The sequence below is a fragment of the Alligator mississippiensis genome, chromosome 3, assembly GCF_030867095.1.
Source record: "Alligator mississippiensis isolate rAllMis1 chromosome 3, rAllMis1, whole genome shotgun sequence".
Taxonomy (NCBI): Eukaryota; Metazoa; Chordata; order Crocodylia; family Alligatoridae; genus Alligator; species Alligator mississippiensis.
Window position 1 is genome coordinate 7,752,910 of NC_081826.1, and position 24,702 is coordinate 7,777,611.

The 24,702-nt window shown below is 43.1% G+C and overlaps 1 protein-coding gene across 2 annotated transcripts in view; it reads left to right on the forward strand.

Annotated features, from left to right (window-relative positions):
* AGO2 (argonaute RISC catalytic component 2) overlaps window positions 1-24,702 on the forward strand; it is an 87,338-nt gene that overhangs the window by 17,442 nt on the left and 45,194 nt on the right. For both annotated transcript variants that reach the window (XM_059723708.1, XM_059723709.1), the window contains exons 2-3: window positions 11,627-11,822; window positions 21,827-21,947. In XM_059723708.1, coding sequence (XP_059579691.1) covers window positions 11,627-11,822; window positions 21,827-21,947 — 317 coding nt within the window. The remainder of the gene's footprint in view (window positions 1-11,626; window positions 11,823-21,826; window positions 21,948-24,702) is intronic.

The window sequence follows — 24,702 nt, forward strand, 5'->3', positions numbered from 1 at the left end:
CAGAGGGCTGCTTACTGAGTTTTGGCAAGCCATTGAGGGTTGCATGACAGGTGGCTGGGGGCAGATAAATATTACTTTTCTAAATTTTTTAGGGGCCCCACGGGCTGGATAGAATGGCCTGTTGGGCTGCATCTTGCCCACCCCTGATGTAGAGGGTACCTAAGCTTATCTAATTTCAATTTATAAAACTGGGCTGTACAACCAAGTATCACAATTGCAATTACTGAGTTAGTGCAGTACCTCCAAGGAATGAATGTCTTACGGAGATGAAAAGCCAAGAACTTGAAGATGGAATCCAACTTATTGGGTAGTATTTGCTGTTCTCCAGTGTGTCGGATTGGGATGAATGCAAGTACAGGTAAATACAGTGTTGAGGTTTAACCTAACATTATGGAGAAATTTTAAAATAATAAAGCCAGTCCTCACAAAAAGACATTTACTCAGGGGGAAAAAAAGGCAGCTACAGTACTTGTAAGTACTTGGTTTATATAAGAAGATTTTTTATATATTTTTGTTCTTAGATGCAGCTTTGTATAAAAAGTCAGGCATATCTTTTCAGAAAGGAAATGACGCTTAACTTAAAGTCTGTATTTTAATAGAAATAGGCTTCAGGGGTTTGGATTCTAAGTGTGGTGTTTTGTAACATTACTCTTCTGTTAAGAACTGTTTGGGAAAGATAGGGAAAGGACCTAAAGTGCTCTGGGAAAGATAAGGGGAATGCCAGCAAGTAGCAGCTACTAAGACTTTCTATCCTGTTAGGCAGTGGCATCTATTTGAAATATTACTTTATACATCTATCACCTGCTCATGAAACTTGGCTTGTAAAGTTATAAAAGTATATTGGAATAATATTTTATTTGCTTAGGATAGCCCTTAGGAGGCTCTGAGCAAGATTGGTGTTCTTTTTAGGCTACACACGATACAGTATAAAGGCCAGTCTATACAGCAGTTTTGGACTTTAAGCAAGTCCTTGTTACAGACAAACCTAGAGAAATGAAGTGATGTGTTAGAGGAGAAATAATAATAATAATAATAAAAGACCTTTTACATTAAAAAGTTATGTTCAAACTTGCTGGTTCTGAATTAAAAAAAAAAAAAAACAACAAAAAACCCGTGCTGGTCCCTTACTAGCTATAACTGGTAACTTCCTGTAGCTGTTCCAGTAGAAGGGCATCTCGTGGGCGGATTTGGAGGAGGAGAAGGGGGTGGCAGTTCTTTATGGGGAAGATGTTCCGTGCACAAAGGGCAGCTTGAAAGAGTGGATGAGCACTCGTGGAGACAAGTGACAGTTGTGGCTGCCGTAGTGCAGTGAAGGGTGGAACTTTTCAGATACAAGAGCTGATAAGTAAAGAACAAAATTCTAAAGAGCCTTAAAGGTCAGATTAAGAAGCTTAAACTTGTGGTTGTGGAAAACATATTCATGCAAAGAAGTACAAGAAAAGCAAGCAGTGATACAATTCTGGCATCTTTGTTTTTTCTTCTGTGGTTAGGAAAGGTGTGATATTGAAACTCATAATTGCACAGCTACTGTTGATACAGAATTAAAAATCACTGGCATAAAAAGATCTGTCATGGAGACTTCACTTGTGTTTTAGATAGTTGGGTTTAAGGTATTGGGAGGGAAGATGAACTTTCAGTTTGTGTAGCTTTGTGTTGTTTGGACGAATTGTAGAAAATTCAGATCTGTGTTGTTGTTTTGCAATACACAAATTACTGTTTTGACTTGGGACAGCATACTTGTAGTATATTAGTGATGCCAACCTCAAATTACTCCTTAAAATAGGCATTAGAATTATGGGCAGGCTTTCTTATGGTCTGAACTTGTTTGCTCATGCAACTTGGAAAGCGATGGTTGCATGTTTTCCTTTGATCACTGTCTCTTTGTCTAGGAAATGAGTGAGAAACTTGTGACTTGATTATAATATACTGGTGTTGTTGCTTATTAGAGTCTTTCATCTTCCCTTTAGTACTGTGCATGTTTTCTTTTTTTTTTTTCTTCTTGAAAGTACTTTAAAAAAAAAATCTGGATTATAGGGCACTTTGGAATATTGCTGTGAAACCAAAAGGTTTGCTCCTGTGGCACAGCTTCTGGAAGGAGCCCCTGTTACTTTAACACTAGGCTCTCTCTAAGACACTGGGTGCGTCTGCACCTTCATTAATGCACCTCAGTTACTGTGCATTTAGTTTAGTACCTCAAATAAGAGGTACTAAACTAAATGCTCAGTAATTAGTTACTGCGCAGTAGCACTGGTGCACAGTTTTTAGTGACACTGCACATTAGCTTAATAACACTACACAGTAGGTTATTAGCACAGTTAATAACTGCTATACTGCTGCACAGTGTTATTAGGCTAATGCACAGTAAGCGTTTTGTGTAGACCTGCCCGCTATGTCATAATAGGTCTTGCCATACTGCACATAAATATATTACTACCTCTGGTTTTTTTATTTGGTTTGAGTTGCACCGTAGATCCAACTTTTTACATTTGCTTTGGTAAAAAGGGTCAATTTCAAGGTCAAGGTCCTTTGTCTGTAGCAAGGAGGACTGGGTTAGAGAGCTTCTGGAGGGGCTGGACATGTTCAAATCAGCAGGTCCAGATGCTCTTCACCCCAGGGTGTTGAGGGAGGTAGCAGGGGTTATTGCAGGGCCCTTGGCACGGCTTTATGAGCGCTCGTGGTGCTCGGGCCAGGTGCCAGATGATTGGAAGATAGCCAATGTGGTCCCCATCTTTAAGAAAAGGAGGAGGGAGGACCCAGGCAACTATAGGCCCGTCAGTCTTACCTCAATCCTGGGGAAACTCTTTGAGAAGATCATCAAGGAGCACATCTGTGATGGGCTGGCATCAGGGATGATGCTCAGGGGTAACCAGCACAGTTTCATTAGGGGCAGGTCATGTCAGACCAACCTGATTGCCTTTTACGATCAGGTCACAAAAGCATTGGATGCAGGTGTTGCCGTGGATGCAGTCTTTCTGGACTTCAGCAAGGCCTTTGACACTGTCGACCACCCCATCCTCATTAAAAAACTAGGTGACTGTGGCATCGATGCCTGCACAGAGATGGAATGCAAATCGGCTGAAGGGTCGTACTCAGAGGGTGGTGGTGGACGGGTCATATTCGACCTGGGGGGAAGTGGGCAGCAGAGTCCCCCAGGGCTCGGTCCTTGGGCCCACACTGTTAAATGTCTTTATCAACGATTTGGACGACGGGATGAAAAGCAACCTTTTTAAATTTGCTGATGATACCAAAATTTGGGGTGAGGTGGGCATGTTAGCAGGGAGGGAAAGACTGCAGCAAGACCTGGAGAGGTTGCAAGGGTGGGATAACAAAAAACAGGATGCATTTCAATACGGACAAGTGCAGGCTGCTGCACTTGGGCAGTAATAACCGGCAGCACACTTATAAGATGGGAAGCTCCCTTCTTGGGAGCACGGAGGCAGAAAGGGATCTTGGAGTCATCATGGACTGCAAGATGAACATGGGCCGACAACGCGAGGTCACGGTCGGCAGGGCTAACTGGACCTTACCGTGCATCCACAGCTGCATCTCAAGTAGGGCCAAGGAGGTGATCCTCCCCCTCTACGCGACACTGGTCAGGCCACAGCTGGAGTACTGTGTCCAGTCCTGGGCACCCCACTTCAAGAGGGATGTGGACAGCATGGAGAGGGTCCAGAGGAGAGCCACCCGCATGATCCGGGGACAGCAGGGCAGACCCTACAATGAGAGACTACGGGACCCAAACCTGTTCAGCCTTCACAAGAGAAGGCTGAGGGGGGACCTGGTGACCATCTATAAACTCACTAGGGGGGACCAGAAGGGTTTGGGGGAGACCTTGTTTCCCCTAGCGCCCCCGGGATAACAAGGAATAACGGCCACAAGTTGTTGGAGGGTAGGTTCAGATTAGACATCCGTAAGAACTACTTCACAGTTAGGGCAGCTAGGATCTGGAACCAACTTCCAAGGGAAGTGGTGCTGGCTCCTAACCTGGGGGTCTTTAAGAAGCGGCTTGATGCCTACCTGCCTGGGGTCATTTGAGCCCAGTTTTTTTCCTGCCCAGGCAGGGGGTCAGACTTGAAGATCTACAAGGTCCCTTCCAATCCTTCTTCTATGATTCTATGAATTCAGTGTCTTGGGCTGGCTGAGATCGATCTGTAGTGGCTGATCTAATTTTGGGAGAGCAGAGCCAGAAGAGTCATGAGTGTGTGCAATTTTGTTGTTTAGGTTTTTAAAATAAACTTTAAATTGTTGATGTTGCATGACTTTAAAGGACTGTTCTCCTCAAACAGGCTCAGAATTGAATTGCTACTCTTCTGTATCCTTGGAAAGCAGAAAAATTGTTGAGGCAATACAAGTAGCCATGCAGATTTTATAGCACTAACGCCTAATCTATGCTAGGAGTGAGTTGCTTGCTTAACTGTGTTGACATGGTTAAGCTGTCAAAAAACCCTTGTGGTAGAAACATTTATACCAGTATAAGCATTTTGATACCAGCACCAATTAAGACTCATTATAATTTAACCAAATATTTAGAAACCAATATAAATTATGTTCACACAAACGAGTTGCGCCAATTGAACAAAACTGGCTTGTGAATGAAGTGTAATTGCTATAGTTTAAACAGAAGTAGTCTTTGTGGCAGACTCAGCTGTGCTGGGATGTGCCTCAGCCCACTGATCTATCTGATAGATGGGCAGAGACTGACATTGTTCTATGCAAACAGGCCAGCTGCTTCCCAGGATAATGCTGCTGTGTGATAAATAGTGCTTACCTCCTCCAAGGAATAGCCTGTCTGAAAAAAAAAATTTAGTTTTCATTTTTATGCTGCAATAAAAATGGAAGTTGTTTCTGATTCATCTAGACCCAGGATGGCCAACGTGGGCACCCTGTGTGGGATGCAGCAGATCAGGATGGGAAGCAGAAAGGAGAGCAGCAGACCAAGGCAGGGAACAGAAAGCAGAGCAGCCAGTCAAGGAGGGGAAGGAGATCAGAGTGGCACGTGGGGAAGGTGCAAGGCTAATTTGTAGCACACCTGCCAAACAGGTTGGCTTTGACTGACCTAGACAGTAATATCAATCAAGATACAGGGGTGGGATAGTTATGCTTTATGTCTGTACAACCTTAATTCTTCCCCCTACGTGTCTGTATTACGAAATGAATGACACACTTACTTCTTTCCCGCCCCCCAAACCCTCTGCTGCATTCTGTCTAACAGTTGCTTGTTCAGTATTTCATTTTACCCTCAACTTCATGTATGGCCTCATTCTTTATTTGCACATCACTAAATGCTGGAGCCAAGTATAATTTTATATTCAATAGAGGAGTTTTTCTGCCATGCTCATCATCACAGTACCTGGTTTTTCAAAATGAATTTATCTGCACATCACTCCACACATCATTATAGTAGTAAAGTGTAATTTCTGTTTTACAGTTTGATGAATTAGACACAAATTGGAGCCAAAATTTGAAAAGATTCTGCTAATTTTGAGTTCTTCAGTGATGAGATTCCCAGTTTGAGAGCTATCATCCACACTCTTTCTAGGACTGCCAGGGACCCTAAACTTAAATTTACTTTATGTAGAGTTGTCTTCTGAACTTCTGAAAGTTAGATGCTCTTTATCTCAAGTCTGGCCCCCTAAAAATGAGCACCTCAAGAAAATTTTGCTCTGGATGATTTGTCTAGTGTCAGATTAGAAGTGGGGAAAAAAACCTTAATCCTGGCATTTCCCAAGTGTTGAGCATTCAGCATTGTGGTCCTAACCATTTCCATTTTTTAATGGAATTTCTGAAGCGTGGGGGTAGTTTTTGAGTTTAATTACGCTGTGCAGAGGCCGTCTACAACTGCATGCGATTAACAGGCTAGGCGACTGAGGACTGTTGTGATGCCCGGTATGGGCTGCCTCATCCCTGCCAGACTCGCAGTCTCTCTCCTGTCTCTCAGGGTCTTGCCTTGCTTTCTCACCTGCCACATCTTGATGGAAACTTCATGAAAGGGAGGCTGCCCTCAGATTGAGTCTAAGGTGCTCCCTCTTTCTTCAGTGGTCAACTCTTCCAACCTTGCTTGCCTTAGGGGCTTATAACTTGGTTCCAACCACCCATTACACCATGCCCATGCCTCACAGATGTCATGTATCATCACTCTGGTAGGACACTCATCCCCCAAAGCCACCAGGCCGCTTCAGGCCTTTACTCCCTTGTTGGGACTTTAGCCTTCCTGGCTCCTGCCTCTCTACTGTAGCTGGTCTCTTAGCCAAAGCCCACTGTCCCAGACCCAGGCCTCGGCCCCCTACTGGGCTATCCCTGTCCTTGGGTTTTGGGCCCTCTGGCCTCTAAGCTCTGCTGCTGTCTGGGCTATCTCCGCCCCTGCTCAGGCTCCAGGCCCACTGGCCCAAAGCTCTGCCCCTCTCTGGGCTCTTTGCCCCTTCCCAGGCTCCAGGCCTCCATGGTCCCTGTCTGTGCCTTGCCTGACCCTCCCCACCCCCCACAGGGCTCAAAGCAATCACCTGCCACTTGGGCGCTAATGGGACCTCCAAGCCACTCCTTCCTAGTCCCAGCCAAACCACCGGTTAAAAACCAAACACAGATCTAAGCCTTCTGGCAGCAACTCAAACACCCAGCCCACTGGCTGCCTACCACACTTCTGGGCCCTAAATCAGGTCCCAAAGCTCCCTGCCAGGCAGTCATCAGTAGCAGCCATCTCACAGCAAGACCACCTCATCCTGCTGCTTCCCAGTCTAACTCCTTGCTCTGGCTTTTATACTGCTAAAGCCCTGCCCCTTTTCTAGTCATGTGCCTCCTGTCAGCTGACTTAACCACAGGGCTGTTCTTTACCCCCCTTTTTGCTCTGCTAGTTGCCTGTGTCTATACTACAGAAGCCCTTAAAGAAGCTCTTTCCAGTAACAAGGCAAGGGTTCCCTGTTACAATAGGTTTCATAGATTCATAGATATTAGGGTTGGAAGTGACCTCAATAGATCATCGAGTCTGACCCCCTGCCAGTGGCAGGAAAAAGGGCTGAGGTCATATGACCCCAACCAGGTGCTTGTGTAGTCTCCTCTTGAAGACCCCCAGGGTAGGGGAGAAACCAACTCCGGTGGAAACCCTGTCCAGATTCTGGCAACCCATACCCTAAAGAAGTTCTTCCTGATGTCCAACCTAAATCTGCTCTCTGTCAGTTTGTAGCCATTGCTCCTGGCTATTCGAAGGGGTACCCTGGCAAACTGAGCATCTCCAATTTCTTGCTGTGTTGTGTGTGGGCCCCCTTTCCTGAGCAATGGGATTGTTTCCTTCTGCGCCTGTAGGATCACTCCCTTTAGGAACGACCACCCTTCCCAGACTCCCATTTCGCCAATGCTCTTGAGCTTTAACGCCTCACTAACTAATCTCCTGGGCACATCGAAGTTAGCCTTTCTGAAGTCTAGCATTTCTGCCCTACTGGTTGTCTTTCCCACCCTACGCCGGATAGTGAATTCAATCAAGTGATGGTCACTATATCCCCTAGGTTACCTTGTACCTGCAGATCCCCCACCAGGTCATCCCCTGTAGCCAGCACCAGGTCCAGTAAGGTGTTTCCCCTTGTGGGACTGTATACCTCCTGCGTTAGGTTAAGGTCCTGTATGCAGGTTAAGGACCTACATGAACAGTCAGATCTAGCTGACTGCTCCTCTCTGTAGATGTCAGGGTAGTTTACGTCACCCATGACAGACGTGTCCCTTGACCATATAGTCTCTGAGAGCTGTCTGGAGAATTCCAGGTCCAGCTCATCCTCCTGGTGTGGCAGCCTGTAGTAGACCCTCATTATCAAGTCTCTTCCCTCCCGGCCCCCTTGTATTCTAACCCACAGTACCTCAATTTGCACCTCTCTGGTCCCATCTGGATTACAGAAGATGTGTAATTGCTCCTTAACAGAGAAAGCAACACCTCCCCACCTTTTTTTCCCTGCTCTATCACGTCTGTACAACCTATAGCCCTCAATGCTTACTGCCCAACTGTGGGTAGGGTCCCACCAGGTTTCAGCCAGGTCAAAGTTATTGCTTGCAAGCAGGAGTGCGAGTTCCTCCTGCTTGTTCCCCATGCTCCTAGGTTGTGCGTGTTGTTTGGATTTAGAAGAGTCTCATCTCTCAGAGAGAGTTGTCATGCTATAGAGCCATGGTCAAATGAATACTTTGAGATATTGCAGAAAGTGAGAGGGAGCTGCTGCTCAGGAGCATGAAGTGCCTCCATCTTTCGTATGGTGCCAGATATCAACTTCCAAATCTATGAGCACTGTCTGGTATTATTGCTCAGCGTGCAGATTCCATCTTCCCCGTCTGGGCATTTGTAACAATTGCAGCTTTCGATTAAGTACTGTGCTGTTTTTTTGGACTCTGCATTCATGCAAGGGGCTGCCCAAGGTGTTCATCTTGTGAAGTATTGTTTTGAAGCATCCATATCCAAGATCTCAGTCTGTTCAGCTTGACCCACGCTTCCCTGTCAAGGATGTGCCCAGTGGGGTACTCATCTGGTGTTTGTATAAAACGCTGTGGGAATAGGTCTGACCTTTCCCAACAGTTGGTCCAGTCCATTGCTGCCTGTAGGTTTGGTTCAGCATCCCCAGTCTTTTTCAGGAGCTTATGGGCTTCATGTATAAATGTTTTACAACTTTTAAGCCGCCATCTATATTCAGGTCTTCAGTTAGCAGTTGATGGAGCAGGTGGTTTTCATCATCTCTTGCCCCTATGCCAGTAATGATGGTAGGGTCTGTTTTCTCATATCACTTGGTCTAATGCCTGAGAGTACAGGGAGTACAGCTGTGTGTGTGCAAGTTGTGCAAACTGTTATGAGTCTCAGTGCACTGTTAAGTACAGTGTTGAGCTTTTTAGTGCGACAACTTTTGGACCATACAAGAGCACAACATCAACCTTAATTTAACCACTTATATCTCTGACAATCAGTTAGACACAGCTCTTAAAGTGATCAAGACTGGCAAGGCTGCTGGGCTGGATAAGATATTCTCAGAATTCATTACCGAGTATGGAACCACAATGAAAAGATGGCTTCAGAAATTCATGTATAAATGTCTAGAAAGTAACAGAGTTCCAAAAATGTGGAGTAAAGCTGACATCCTTGCTGTCCTGAAACCCAATAAACCACCAGAGGATCCAAAGAGCTACTGAATCCTCTTGCTACTCTGCCTTACATACAAACTCATGGAGTGCATAATCCTGAATAGACTAGAGGACATCAGTTCCCAAAAGAACAAGCTGGCTTTCAGAAAAAGTGGTGTACCACTGACAAAGCTACATTACTTGCATCTGACATAGAAAACAGATTTGAAATGAGGCAGAAATAGGAGCAGCCTGCATTGACTTTACTGCTGCTTATGATACTGTATGGCATGAAGGCCTCAAATATCAACTGCACTCCATGATACCTGACTGCAAGCTATGTGCTTTCAGCATGAGCATGATCTCCAGCAGATCATTCGAGCTCACTACTAGCCAAGGAGAAAAAAACAGAGTATGAACTCTGAAGAATGGAGTCCCCCAAGGGACCATGCTAGCACCAGTACTTTTTAGTGTGTGTATGTATGTATGTATATCAGACTTGCCACATACAACATCTAAGCGATACATGTGTGCGAATGATGTCACCATAATAACCCGAGGAATTGACATGACAGAACCAGAAAAGATACTGAGTTACTGACCTGGAACTCATCGCTGACCATCTCCCCAAGTGGCGGCTAAAGTTCAGCATCAGCAAATTGGTATCATCACTCTTTTATGCGGACAGTCATTGAGCCAAGAGCATGCTGAATGTCAGAGCAGGCAATGACATCCTTCCTCGTGAGCATACCCCAACCTACCTAGGAGTTGCATTAGACCGTTTTTTCACCTATAAACATCATTCAACATTCAGAAGATCAGCTGTAAAGTCTCTGCACAGGTAGCTGCCTTAAGATGTTTAGTCAGCATGACATGGGGTGCCACCTCCGAAGCGCTCAGAACCACTGCTCGCAAAGGTGCAGGCCCAAAAAAATATTCTGCTCCTGTAGGTAGTGGCTATTACGTTGTAACGGTTCTGTGTGTGTAAGGCCCTGCTACACGTTGCATGTGTTATTCAGTTAACTGATTAATTGTGCAATAGTGTTAAACTGGCCATGTGTGCATAGTAAGACCAGCCGCACGTGTAAAGTAATCGCACAGTTAACTGGTTAATCATGCAATAAATTTAGACCAGCCACACATGCAGAGCAATTCTCACACCATAAAATTGATTATCCAGTTCTAAAAAGAGCCAACCAGCTATAAAAGGTATTACTTGAAAATGTATAGGAACTCTATGGCTGGTTTCTATCCATCTTAAATTAGAATGTGTAAAGGGGCCCTAAGGGTGCCTGGACTGGTACAAATGTAGCAAATCTTCATTTTTAACTCGGGATGAAGCAGTGTTGAAGTTGGACTAAGTGTGCTACATTTATATCAGGCTTGTGGGCATGTAACTGTTACAGCGTAACAGCTGCAGTGCAGGCTAAAGTGGCAGCTGCCCCATCTTTTCTGAAACTGTTTCCAGTGTATGTTTCCCACTTCTTTAGTTAGGAAAGGATTTCCACTCATGTATAGCTCTAGTATTTGGGTCTCTTCTATGTGGGCTGCCTGCTTGTAGGAGATGATATACATGTAGACACATTATAGACTACTTGCCAGGTAGCAGTAAAACTCTGGGAATAAGATTCTTGGTTCTGGCAGAGCATATGGACTAGTGACCAGAACAGATCACAGAGTTAGAATTGCCTGCAGGTATTTGTGAAAGATGCTTTGCATTTATATAGTGGTGTTTCAAACATGGGACTCAAAGGTAGGTATATGTGTGTAACTAATCTTGCAAATGTTGAGGCATTTGTCATGCTAATTGTGTGACCAAAAATGTGGATATGGGATAAGATTCAGAGTCTTCCATCTTAAAGTTTCACCTTTTCTAAAGAGCTTGTTTAGCTTCTTGGATCCTCAGCTACTGCATCTTAGAAGGGGAGAATGCTAACCTGTTTTCTGAGGCCTTCCTCAATATAAGGGTTATAACTAAAGGGCATTTTTACCCGTGCACCCAACACTGAGCCGGGCACTTTTAATTAGCAAGCCGCTGTAATTAAAAGTGCCCGGCACTGCATTGGGAACATGTGTATCAGCAGCGCAACGTGCCTCTACGCTGAGAAAATGGCAGCAGTGTGCTTTAAACTAAAGCACATTGAGCATGTTTCAGTTCAGAGTGTAGCACCACCATTTTCTCAGCATGGAAGCACACTGCACCGCTGATACACATGGCGTGCAAGGCTGCCAGAGCACGTCAATTTGTGCTCCAGCAGACTCGATTAATTGAGTCTTCTCTGACATGCTGGCTCTTCGCATATGTATAAGTGTCCAAAAAGACTACTAAACACCAGTCATGGAAAGAGGTGACTCAGAACTCCTGGTGAGTTAACTCCATTGTCTGCTAACTTAGCAGCATAATAAAAACAAGGGATGGTAATTAGTGTTAAAATGCATTGTATTCAATTTATAAAATGGCGTGGGAGCTTGTATTGCTCTATTGACTTGATGTAACAAAGATGGCTAAGTTTAATGTTGTTTTTATTTGTGTTTTCTTTTTCAGTGCTTGCACCTCCTCCACCGTTGCCACCTCCAATACAGGGATATGCCTTTAAACCTCCCCCTCGACCGGATTTTGGTACTTCAGGGAGAACAATCAAACTACAGGCCAATTTCTTTGAAATGGACATTCCTAAAATTGACATCTACCATTATGAATTGGATATAAAGCCAGAGAAATGCCCTAGAAGAGTTAACCGGTAATGATATTTTGCTTTGCTTTTCCTCCATTTTATGTCATTTTCCCCATTTTTACCTTTAAGAAATTGGTGCCCTGTTCTCACTTTTATTTAGAGTTTGTGGATATCCTTGTTCATCAGACAAGATGATACCTTGGTGTGTTGTGATAGGTATTACTTTCGTTACTTTGGTTTCTCCAAGTCTTCCTCTACCAATCCAGAACGCTAACATGATTTTCATGTTATTGGTGCTTTATTTTGAATGAAGTTTTCAGTCTTTGATCCAAAATTACTGATCTCATAGGCAGGCACAGTAGTGGAGTTATACCAGTGTACACAGACTGTGAATCTGAACCTTCTTATTTACTGCTTAGTTAAGAACTAAGTGGACTTGGCTAATAAAAGCACCTTAACTAGGGAGGTGATGTTACCAACCACTTGTTTTCCTGTCTTCACCTACTGACAGGGGGAAGTAAACCCATTTGTCTGTGCTGGTATAAGAGGACTTTGGAGAAACTAAATGTACCAGGTAAGAAATTAACCCTCCTTCATTAGCTTCTATATTCATGGATGATAAATTAAGACTGGTGGCAAGGCAAAAACATTGACCAGGTTCATATCTTACTGATGGTCAAGAAAGGAAGAGACTACATCCTAAATTTTTGCATGCCCTCTTATTAATGTTGTAGAGACTTTGTTGTCTTGAAAAATAGCAGGGTTGCCAGAGTGAAACAGCAGAATTTGGCATTAACCCTGGAGACTGCAAACATTGGACTACAGAGGGTTGGCATTGAGGATTTATGTATTCAAAAATGAAAACACAGTTATCAAGAAAGTCATGGTGGCAGAGTCTGCAGTCATATGCTAACTTGCAGGATCACAAGAAAATTTACAGGAAGTTGCCAACTAGGGCACATTGTCCAATGCTTATATTAATAAGGCAGTATTTAAGGCATTTATGGGTCACATGTAACACCTTGCTGCCCTGTTTTTTTGCTCTGCTGAATTATTGTAACTTTATTTAATGGTTTTAAAAATGGATTTAACGTAAGCACAGGGAACCAAATTTGTCATCAGGGGAACTGTAGTGGTCCATATTCTTTGGACAGTTCTGTAATCTTATTGATGGCAGCAGAATTGCCTCACTGCTTGAAACAACCTCGTTATGTAGACTTGTTCAGACATAATTGTGGACACTTTAGTTAACTAACACAGTGATGACACCCCATCTGACTGATCGATGGAGGTCAGGGTAGATTTTATTTGGCAACAAATTACTGATATATTATCCAGCATGATTTGCCCTGATTAGTCAGTTATTTTTCTGCTACGGTAATTGGGGCCAATATGATGACCTACATGGATTAAATGCCATTTATGGGAAATGAAGATTTCATATATGCTTTTTTGCATTCCCTGCTATTTCTTGTTTATCAACAATGTGCAGAAAGAAAACTAACGGGTTTCAAAACTAGCGAAGTGTAAATTTTTACTTTTCTCTTGGGGTGTAGGGGATACATTCATCTCTGCATACGTTCTGGTTTCACATGCGCATAATGCTGGAGATTTTGCCAGGAGTTTCCATTTTGGCGTGCACGTGACCTCATGTCATTGCTGTGCTCTAAACCAAAAGGGTATAGGGCAGTGTGGGATCTGTTACTATGCTTCTCACTGCCAAAGGCCTGGGAATGTGTTAGTGTCTGAAGCTCTTCAGTCTTGTTCTAAAGCTATTGTGCCTAAATTCTAGAACTGCATAGTCTTAGTGTCTTTACACCAAAAAAGCCACAGTCTCTGTCTTCATTGTTTTTAGGGGAGACCTGCATTCTCCTAAAAGTGCAATGTCTTGAGATTCTCCTTATAAAGATTTAAGAAATCTTGGGGAAATTACCTGCAGCATATTCCTTATGAATAAGACTGTTGGACCTGAACCTGATCTGCATTCAGAGCAAAAGGAAGTTTGGCGTGCTTTTGCAAGGGGAACTTTCAAAAAGGCAGCAGCTGGTACATTCTGACTTATATGTAGAGACCTACCTTGATTGAGGAGGCAGGTGGCTGATTTCACAGGCAGATCATGGCAGGCACCCCCCCTCTTCCCCCTCCATTGGGCAAGTGCCCCAGTAACCCCATGCTTGCTGCTGATTGGTTGAGAGCACTGTCCATCATGCAACCCCACCCCTCACCACTGATTGGCAGCCACCAGGGAGCCAGTATTTTATTTTTAGCAAGTTTTAGTTGTTGATTTTTGTGTATGTTGCCTGATTTTATGAAATCATGAATTGAGTAGGTCCCTAGTTATATCTGAACGAGCTGAGAACAGTTCAGGCGCAGTAAACCTGCTCCAGCTTGAACCCTGGATCAAGGAGCGTTAAAGCTGAAGTGGGTTTGCTGCATTTAAATAATTCTCAGCTCCGTTATTTGAACCTATCAGTCTTTCCTGCCCAGAGCAGAGGCACTGGACCCGATAATCTCACAAGATCCCTCCCAGCCCTAAACTTCTGTAAATCTGTGCCAGTTTCTGCCCTTTTGAAGCTTTCTTTTTATGAAAGCATTCCCAACGTTCATGTGTCCACACCCAAGTCTTCCCTGTCTAAAGGGCAAACTGCCCAGCATATATAATTGGAGGAAGAAGTATCTTCTACGCAGGGAGTTTCTTTGCTGGCCAGCTTGTTATCTTCAGTCCAGGGTGGTTTTGAAGCTCCTGAGTAGAGGAATTGCAGCGCTACACAATTTCTCAGAGTAGTTTTAGACACTTTTTGAGCCATTAAGATACTCATTCTCTCCATGAAAGTTACTGTCCTTACAGGTATAATGTCTACCAGGACGGTAAGGGAATTTGTGGCTCTTCCATCTGACCTTATTGTAGGGCAGTACTGTTGATTTTTCCAAAGGCTTATTACATTAACATATGATTAGGGGGACTGAGCTTCCGCTGACTTGTTTGCAAAAAGATTGTGGTTATAGCCTGACATAATTTTTGTGGACTGGTTTTCAACGAGAAGGAAATACTTGCAAGCTCTGTGCACTGTTCTTACTCTAAGTTAGTTGACTAGAGCAATCAAATCCTACAGTCCTAAAGCCTCATTCATGCAATTAGAAACCTGCCCATCACTGGGGTATTCAGTGATTTCCTGTACAAACTCACTTTTTGTTCTTTCACTATTCCAACAAAAAGCAAACTCTCAGAGGAGTCATAACTTTGTGCCTTCCTAGTTGCTCGTGCTTGGAATGTAAATACATTTCAGCCCTGCCTGAAGGCAACAAAAATGAAGCCTCATGTGAAGCATCACACATCCAAGATACAGTACGAGGCGTTTGAGCAGTCAAAAGGCAAGATTCATACTTGAGTTTGAGTTTGTGGTTTCAGTTAGTCTGTCAAGGCAGACAGTCTGGAATCTACCACGGGATAGGAACTGATCTGATGAATTAGTCCAGGGGTGACAGACTGGCAGCACATGTCCCACAAGTGCTATGGGCAGCCTGTGTGTGTGGTATGCAGCAGATCAGGGAGGGTGCAGTGAACAGAAAGCAGAGCAGCAGATCAAGCAGGGAAGACGATGGGAGTGGCACTCCAGGAGGGTGTCGGGCTTGATTTGTGGCATGCCTGCCAGACAGGTTGCCCTCCCCACCCCCCCCATTAGTCTATATATAATCTCTAAAATCAAAGCACATTCCTCTCAGGTCTTTGAGAATGCATTTAGCATCTGCAAGTTCCTTTTACTCCGCATCTACGCAGAACAGGATTTTTCAAATGACTTCAAAGAGCGTTCCCTTTTGTCAGATTATCTCTTTTTGGATCTCAGTTTGATGATTACATTCCTCATGAAACCTCCATTTAAGGCATTTGGCACATGCTCACTATGTTGCTTTCCTTATATCTATAACATTCAGCAAGAGCTCAGTGTAGGAGAGAGTTGGTAGCTCTTACGTTTGATCTCCCTATACTATACTATCTCCCTTATTGTTCCAGTTATGTTAACCCTATGTTTTCAGGTTTAATTTTAGGGAAACCAGCTTTATTTCATTTAATAAATGACATAAATGGTTAACGCCCCCAAAATACCAGAATAACAAAATAGCATCTTCTGTACCAAGGATAACTTTTTTCAGCACTCGCCATGTTGTCTGTAGCTTAAAGTTCCATGTAAATATATATTGAAATATGCATTTTTTAGTTATATAGAGCCTGGCCACATGTATGAAAAACCTGTCTGAGGGGGACCCCAGAGCCCCAAGTTTCTTCCCACTGCACTGCCCCCTGCCCCAAGGAACAGGCAGAGGTTGCCCTGGTAGCTCCTTACCCAGCAAGCCTCAGCTCCCTTGCTTGTGTACTGGACCTTGCAGCTGCATCTAGGGAACCTCCAGTAGCCTGAGGTGGCCTTCCTGTTGGGGTACAGAAGAAATTGCAGGTCCCCCTTTCTGTAGAAGGAGCTAGCCTGGAATATCACCTGCTTAGACATCACTCTTCTTTCATGAGCTGTCACTAAGGAGGCAAAACCACAAAAGGATTTATTATGTAGGAGAAAATAATTATGCAAGCAAAACTTGACCGTAGGTTTCCAGGCAGAAAAACAAAGCAAGTACAGCTTTTCTTCCTCTTTCATCTGGCTACACCTGAGCCCTCCTGAGAATCCTGCCAGTGTTTGTAGAGATCAGCCTTCCTGCTGATTCTGCTAGCTTGCTTCCTCGTATGCCCACTCACGGTCCCCTCTCTCTCATTTCTCATTGCTTTTAACAAAGGCAAGATGCCTTTGCTAGAGAGGAGTTGATTTCCCTGTTACAGGCAGACAGTGCCTCAGGCATGTGCTAAATACCTTATTTACCCAAATTTCCAAGATGGGGTGGGGTGGGGGTGGCTTGTCTTAGAATTAAGTAAATATAGGACTTCATTTGATTATCTTCCTGTTTAATCATGATAGTTCAGATGCATCAATACTACAGTACATAAAGATATGAAAATGACAGAACTGAACCCAGCTTCACTACAATTGGAGAATAAATGCCGTGGAGCTCACTCTAATTTGGGAGAATATCCACACGTGGCATGTGGTGAACCCCAAAGGCAGTTGGCTTTTGGGGTGAATCTATGACGACATGTTTACATAAAACAGGCCCTTAATAAATGGCCAGATTTGAATTGCAGTTCTGGGTTCAAATGTTATATGACATGCATAGCCAAAACCCTGGATCCAAGCAGCTGGGGTGTTTGGGTTCAAAATCCAAACTTTATTCATTCTTGAGAGATGTCAAGCAGAAGAAAGAGGATGGTTGTATTTATTCCCTTGTTTTAGGCAAATGTCAGCTCACATTTTAACCATCTTAAAATTGTAGGCGAAGGACACTCACTTAATTTGTGTTTTGGGAGAATGAAACATAGGGTTTTAAATATTTTAAATATTTTTCGGTCTGGTGCTAGAAATTTTCAGGACAGTCTTTTCTAAGGAGTATATGAACAGTACACAGTCCACTATAAAAATGGACCCCCCCCAACACCCACACTCCTAAATGTATCCAACCCTTAATTGTTACCAGAAACTCAAGGCTGTTCAATTTATAGAGAAACAAGATTACAGCTAGTTTATAATCAGGACTTCTTATGCAACGTCAGACACAAGATTAAAGTATGGTTACAATTCCCTTAATTACCCTTTAAACACAAAATTAAGGTATAGTTACAGTTCTTTCGATTTATTGCCATCCAGTCAGGAAAGAGTCAAGGGACAAATCTACAGCCTGACCTTTTATTGTCACACCCTAAAGGCACAAGAACGAACATTTATTCTGGTGACTACCTAGCTGCCCCTGTGGAATAATAGGTTTTCACCAGTTAGGGTGATTTGGATGGTGGTTCACAGACTGGCAGCAGGTCTTCTTGAATGTGCATAGTTCTCCCCCTTCCCCTTTAGCTTATATCCTGTATTTATAGATGGCACGTTCTAATAAATGTTCTGTGATTTGGTTTTATTTAAATTTGTTTGTTTCAGGAAACTGTTGGAACTGGGTTGAACCTAGTTCCCTTAAGGAAGTTGTTGGTGGGCACATCTACACATGCATTAATACACTGTAATTAGGATGGGTTAAATTTAGTACCTGTAATAACGTACTAATTTTATGTGCTATCGACGCTATTGTGTGGTAGCACTGATGCAAGTCTTTTATGTGATGCCAGTGCCCAGTAGACTTATTCTACTGCGTATTAGCATGGCTTTCACTGTGACGTGCTCATGTGCGCTAGAATTGGTCTCCTGCATTTTTAGTGTCTTGCGTAGACGCACCCAGTTCGTTCAGATTTACGTCCTTGTCCGTGTTACTTCTGTGGGGGAGGATTTCTTACTTTCTTCCCTTGTCGTCACGGAACGTTGTATGCCAGCCCTCTTTTCTTGTTACCTCGCTGATGGTTTCCAATGATGAGTCAGCTTTGTGTTTACACCTTCTCTGAGATGCTTTACCCAAGTCTCTGTTATAAAATGATGTTCACTACCTTCTGGTTTTATCGTTTACTACTACCATGTTTAAGATCAAGATATGATCTAGCATATTTGGATTATCTAATTTAAGGCTTTTTATAACTTTTTTGCGGGCTTTGTTCTCTTTTTAATCTTATCTGGGTCAGCTGGACATATTAATTGCTTTCTTTCCTTTGCTGACCAGGCCAGGTGTCATGTCTGTAAAGGTAAAGGTTCATTCTTTGGTCACTTAAAAATGGACTTCTGCATCTCCTGCTTTAGCCACCTTTTGTAGCTTAGCCTAGGCCCAGTATAGGCCCCTTGAAAATGATCTGTGCAACAAGTGATTATACTTGTTGCACCACTTTACATATTCAGTCAACAAAAACGTACTGTAATTTAACAGGATTCTAATTAGCTCCACATAATTAAATTCTCATCAAAAGATAAAAAAAAATCAAGTTATTATAGCTGTTACTTCAAACTACTATTCGTGTTTTCCAAAAGGTAACTATTTGCACCTGCCTTTGACCAACGGGCTTTATCCTATTTTCCCACGCTACTGCTTGTGGCTAGAACGCACACTTAAGCACTTCCATAATTTAGCTTTATGCCAGGTTCCAGAGTCTGCACTTGTGGTGGTGTTTCAGTCATTGAATCTGTTTGAGGTGTGAGGCTTACAAACAGTTTCCTGGCTCTGTGACTCCAGGGTTGACTTGCCATGTGGATTGTCCCAGGTGGTCTCCCAAACTGGCTGGCTCTTACAAGTGCTCTTGTTAGGCTTCATGGGATCACCCATCAAGAGGCATAGCCAAAATGTCTCCAGTTGGACCTTTTCAGAGGGTGATGACATTTGGGACAGCCTGCTGTCCTGCTCTGTGCCTCCCTGTTCTCGTGCTGAATGTCTAAGCAGCAGAGAGCCCTGGTGGTGACAGCAGTGAATCCTAGCCACTAGATCCCCAAGGACTGCACAGAAAGCCCTGGCCGCAGCCCACTCTGCCCTTCCTTTCCACCTCTGAAACAGGCAGCATTTCCCAGGCTGCAAGGATTTCCTCAAGGCACACCCTGCAAGGATTCCTAGCCCTAGCAGCGGGCTTGTCTTGTTGATCTGAATAGAGGGGAAACGAGGCCCTTTGGCACTGCTGTCAGTCTTGGAGCGATCTTGAGCCCTGTAGCAAGTGCGGGGGCTTGGAGAGGAGGAAAGGTGTGGTGGTTAGACGTTGACGCTGTCTCCCCCCCATTGTTTGGGGTTTTGTTTTTTTTTTTGATAAAGGCTCTTTTTGAGGGAAAGAGAGGCTGACTGATAATGTGAACAATCTACTACTTCATCCTGATAGAGGCTCTTGGGTCACGCACTAAACAGTTTTACACAAAGTAGCTTTGAAATTTCACACCAAACAAATTCTTCAGTTCCTGATGTTCTTGCCGGAGTCTCGTGGTGATTGCGAGGGGCTGTCCTCCACTCCTTAGTCGCTAGAAGGGCTTGAGTCTTTGGTTTACACACATGTTCAAACATATGGTCTGGAGGCTGGATCTGGCCAGCAGAACTGTGCCTTCTGGCCCACGGGGCCCCTAGAAGAAGTGGAAATTCATGGATAGCACAAGCGGCGGTGGAGCCTGCTACTGATTCCCCTGTCAGGGCTCCATACTCTAGATGCCGATCAGTAGGAATGTAATCAAATCACGGAGTACATCAGTAGGGGTGAACTCAAGCCTGGGGTTACATTTTGTGGCCTTGCTTTCGCCCCAGGCTCCAATTTTGCAGGCAGATCATAACTGCCACCCCTGTCCCCAACACCTGATTGCCTGGGGTGGCTGGCAGATGCATGAGCTGCCACTGCTGCCTGGCCCTGGCCCCATGCAGGGGCAGGCCACTGCTGCTGCCAGGCCTGGCTCTGTTCCATGTGGCCCCATCCCTCACCCTTCATAGCACCCACTTACCACAGGATGGGGCCAGCTGGGCTGGGCAGCTGTGGCTGTGGGGGGGAAAAAAAAGCAGGGCTGGACCTGCCCAGGCTGCAGGGCTGAGAGGCTGCATGAGGGCAGTCCTCTTGCTGAGACAGGGGTGGGGGCAGCAGTCAAAAAAAAAAAAAAAAGAGAGAAAGATAAAAACCTTTTATAATTACACAGAGCCTCGCTTTGCCCTGTTTTTTTGCGGGGCTCCTTTTTTGTGTATTTCTCTGATTTTCACAGAAGATGTCTGATTTTGCATTTTCTGGAAAAATTGTGAAATCACGATTTCAGTACATCTCTCTCTACCTGTCAGTGATGGGGGCTAAGCAATGGCTGCAATAACCCCTGCAGTTCCCTGACATTGCTCACCCCACCACCAGAGGTGGGTCCGGATCCAGCTGTCAAAGGAGCCCCATGGCCCATAGCTGGGCCAGGTGAGTTTAACACCCCTGCTTTAGGTTATGCGTTTCCTTTGCCTAGAAAATTAAGTGTGCTGCAGTATTTACACAGAAGCCTCTCAGCATGGATCTCGGTATGTAGGTCTGTTACGAGACTGGTTCCTAGGAACATCAAAAGTCATTCATCTAGGGCATGTTCTACCCCTGGGGCCCCTAGAAATACCACTGTAATTGATATATTTATAGGGCAGGTTTTATTGCCCATGTCATACAGAAGATCAGATTAGATTTATCATAGTAATCCTTTTTTGCCTTAAAGATCAAGGAAATTGCCAGTTAAAGCCACCTTCACTATTTACATTTCTTTTATGTACTCAGACTTGTATCCTTAAGTTTTGTACTGGCACTCATCATTACTATCTGAGCACCTCCGAGATAAATTGCATTTCAGTTACCTACTGGAGCATTTGAAATTAAGTGCTCTTCAGTGTTTGTGGCCTTAATGCCCCTTTGGGATGTTTGGGCCCAAAATCTCAGAATAGGACCTTTCCAGTAAAACACACACTTGACCACAAGTAATCAGCTACAATACCCATACCAAATTACTACTGAATACAGTACTTGAATGTGCAGCCTAAGTTCCAACCACATTTAAATCAGTATACCACATTTAAATACATTGATATTCTCAATCCACATAGGTACTGGTAAAATTGTCTACTGCTGCTGCCTGAAAAAGTATGACGTTAGACTTGCTTTCAATATGAGGGAGATGTGACTGGTTTGTGCGTTGTCTATGTCCTCACCTCATTAGATGGTCTCTCGCACCTGATGTGCTACCTTTTTCTTATCCTCCCTTCCTTCTGTCCTGTCTGCCTGGCTCCCCAGTTGCAAACCATCAAGGGAAACGGTGTATATTATGTATGTGTTTCCCCACTTAAATGTTTTTTGATTAAAAAGAATTGGACCTGTAAACTTTGGCTGCGTTCCTTTAAGAAAGTAGAAAGAATTGAATGGTCAAAAGGAAAGAAATTTGTTCTGAACAATCGTTTGCATAAAGAGTGATTAACTTCAGATTTTCTTTAATATTGCAGTGTTGACAAGCCCCTCACTTTTTACGTTTACAAACAAATATTCATATATATTAATATTTGAAGTTTTTTAGTGCTCTCTTTAAATTATGGAATGATTTTGGTATTGATGTTATCTTAATGCTTTTTTATGTTTTCAGAGAAATTGTGGAGCATATGGTTCAGCACTTTAAAACACAGATCTTTGGGGATCGTAAACCAGTATTTGATGGAAGAAAAAATCTTTATACAGCTATGGCGCTTCCTATTGGGAGGGAGAAAGTAAGTTTTTAAAACTAAGTTTCTAATTGGAGATCGCAGTGTAATGGCATCTTGCCTTGTGATTATTCTTTTTCCTTCCCCAGACCTCTCCTGGTACCTAGTAATTTTATACTTGGACTAAATCACTAAACAAAAGACATTCCTGCTAGGGCCTGATAAAATAACTTGTACTGGGTTTCACCAAATGAGAGAGAGTCTGTACTCCAGAGAGTTGGTTTACGGTCTAAGTAGATAATACAGACAAAAGGGAAGAGAGAAGCAAAAGTAGAGAGATGAAGTGATTTATTGAAGGTCATGGGACAGAACTGGAAAGTACTGAGGACTTCCTGATTTCTGCTCCAGTTTGCTATCCATTGGTCTACACTGGCTCTTACTGTCACCTGCCGTGTGCTTGCACAATGTCCAGCATAATCCAGCCTTTAGACATGACTGTCCTGTATATAATTTATCATTTATTTTCTGAGTGTCTTGTGTTGAATGAGTTTGAGGCAGAAAGAGTTCAGAATCTGATCCAGTCTCGCCTAACTACAGATATCAAAGAAGATGGTGAGCTGAGGATTTAAGCGATCAGAAAGCTTCTCTGGATTCTTCACTAAAGCATATACCTCAGTTTACTACTTAGGAGATATAGTTTCCTGTATTCCTACAGAATTTAAACTTTAGTAAAAATATTTAATCTCAAAGTATCCTCAGCAAATGTAGTGTTAGCTTCTGGGTGCCTCTTTAGTTCTTTAGATAACTCCTACAGAAATCGGTGTCAAAGCAGATACTTTTTAGTATAATTCTGACGGAGAGAAAAATGCAAAACAATGCATTTATCTAGAAATACAAATTAAAAATACCATGTCTGTGTGAGATATGCTAAGCTAATGGTGATATTGAACATCTAACCCTTCCTTTTTAATTGTTGTTTCAACACTGAATGAACATAACTTTCTGCATTTAATTTTAATTATTTTAAGATAAATTTTCTGTGGCAACATTTTAAATGTTCCCAATTAAAATGTATACCTACAGCAACTCTATAGATATCTCCATAGCAGATTTCAGCCAGCCAAATGAAGTTCCAGACACTTTGGAGGACAAGACTAGGATTCAAAATGACCTTGATAAACTGGCAAACTGATGGTGCAAGGGGACAGGGCCAAGGCTGGGCCCAATCTTAGTGAACAGAGGTGGGAAGGGGCAGTGCCCAGGCCCAGGGCCTAATCCTGGTGTGCAGGGCTCTGTCTGGTCCACAGACCAGCTTCCAGCCACTCTTCTGGCTCTCAGGCTCAAAATATTGAGCGCTACTGGTTTAGACAGAGCAGATCCTGCCTTGAGCATGAGGTTGGATGAAATGACCTCTGGTTACCTTCCAGCCCTATTTTTCTGTGATTCTACAGGGTAACCGTTTTCATTTTCTTCTGTTGGTTTAGGGACCTATTGTTTTGTGGCCTCATAAACCATTCTGGATGTTTTGAATTCAAAAGTCTATTTATATGAAAGTATTTGTGTGGGAATAAAGTATAGCAACAGTTTCACAGCAGGAAAAATATTTTTATATTGCCTATAGGTTTGCTATTTTTATTGGTCTTCCTCAGCCCAACTGTACAACTGTCAGAGCTGGCTCTTTCATTCAGGAAATCCTAGAAAGCAGATGCCAAGGTGAAGTCACAGCAGCAGATCCTCCAAATTCCTGCTGTTGTTTGCCAGCACAGTTTCTTTTGAAAGCTGACTCCAGATTGATGCTTTCCACCAAAACCTTTGTTTTTAGTCAAAGAGCACACATTACATTGTCCCCAGAAGCTTGAAAATAAGAAATAGGAGGCTATACTTGAAATATTTTTGCAATCCTAATTCTAGTGTTTGCAACAAGGAGAATTGTATAGCTTATATTCTGGGAGAAGTATCTAGGGTTTTGTCCAGCAGCTATCTTTTTTAAATTTTTTTAGGAGTTATATTAGACAGTAGATGGGGACCCGTGTTTGAAGTGTATTTGATCTCAGCAATTTAGAGCTTACAAAGAGCTGTTTCTATACATGTGTGTTGTTATTTTTCTTCATATAGTTCAATATTGAAAACAAAATATTTGATTTAGTATGTGATACAGATTAGCTACCTGACTTGGGTCATATCAGGGTATGAGCCAAGCCAAAGTGTGCGCTGTAATTGCAGTGCAGGTGCTTCAGTCCCATGTCTTTTATTTCCATCGGGGTACACAGTTACTGCAACACAAGTAGTCTAGTTCTTTATCTTTGTTCCATTCCATTACGGTTAAGGGGCTCTGTAAGATGAGACCAGGGGGGAGGAGGAGGAGGAAAGAAGAGAAAGAAATGGACAGGGTAGAAACATGATGCATAACATGATTTTTGGTAAGCCTCGATTTATAATTAGTTTTAATAATTTTACTCACCAGCAATGTCTTTGCAATGTATATTAAGCAGAAAATACATGACAGTTAAATTCAGCTAAGATAAAGGGTATGTGTATAAGTATCTTCAAAAAATATACACACGCTTAACTCAGATGGGACTTCCTGAGTGCAAGTGTCATTTGACAAAAAAAGATTTGATCACAGCACACACAAGCAATATATTTGTTCTTTCTCTCTAGGGATTAATAATGATGATACATGAGTTGTCATTTATTCTGTGCTATTTACAAAACCTTTAAACAATGCTCTTCTGGAAAAGAAGTCTGTTTTCTAAAGTCTTTTTCATCTAATTTAAAATGTATGAGCAGTAATACCATACGCTTATGCATTATGAGAGAC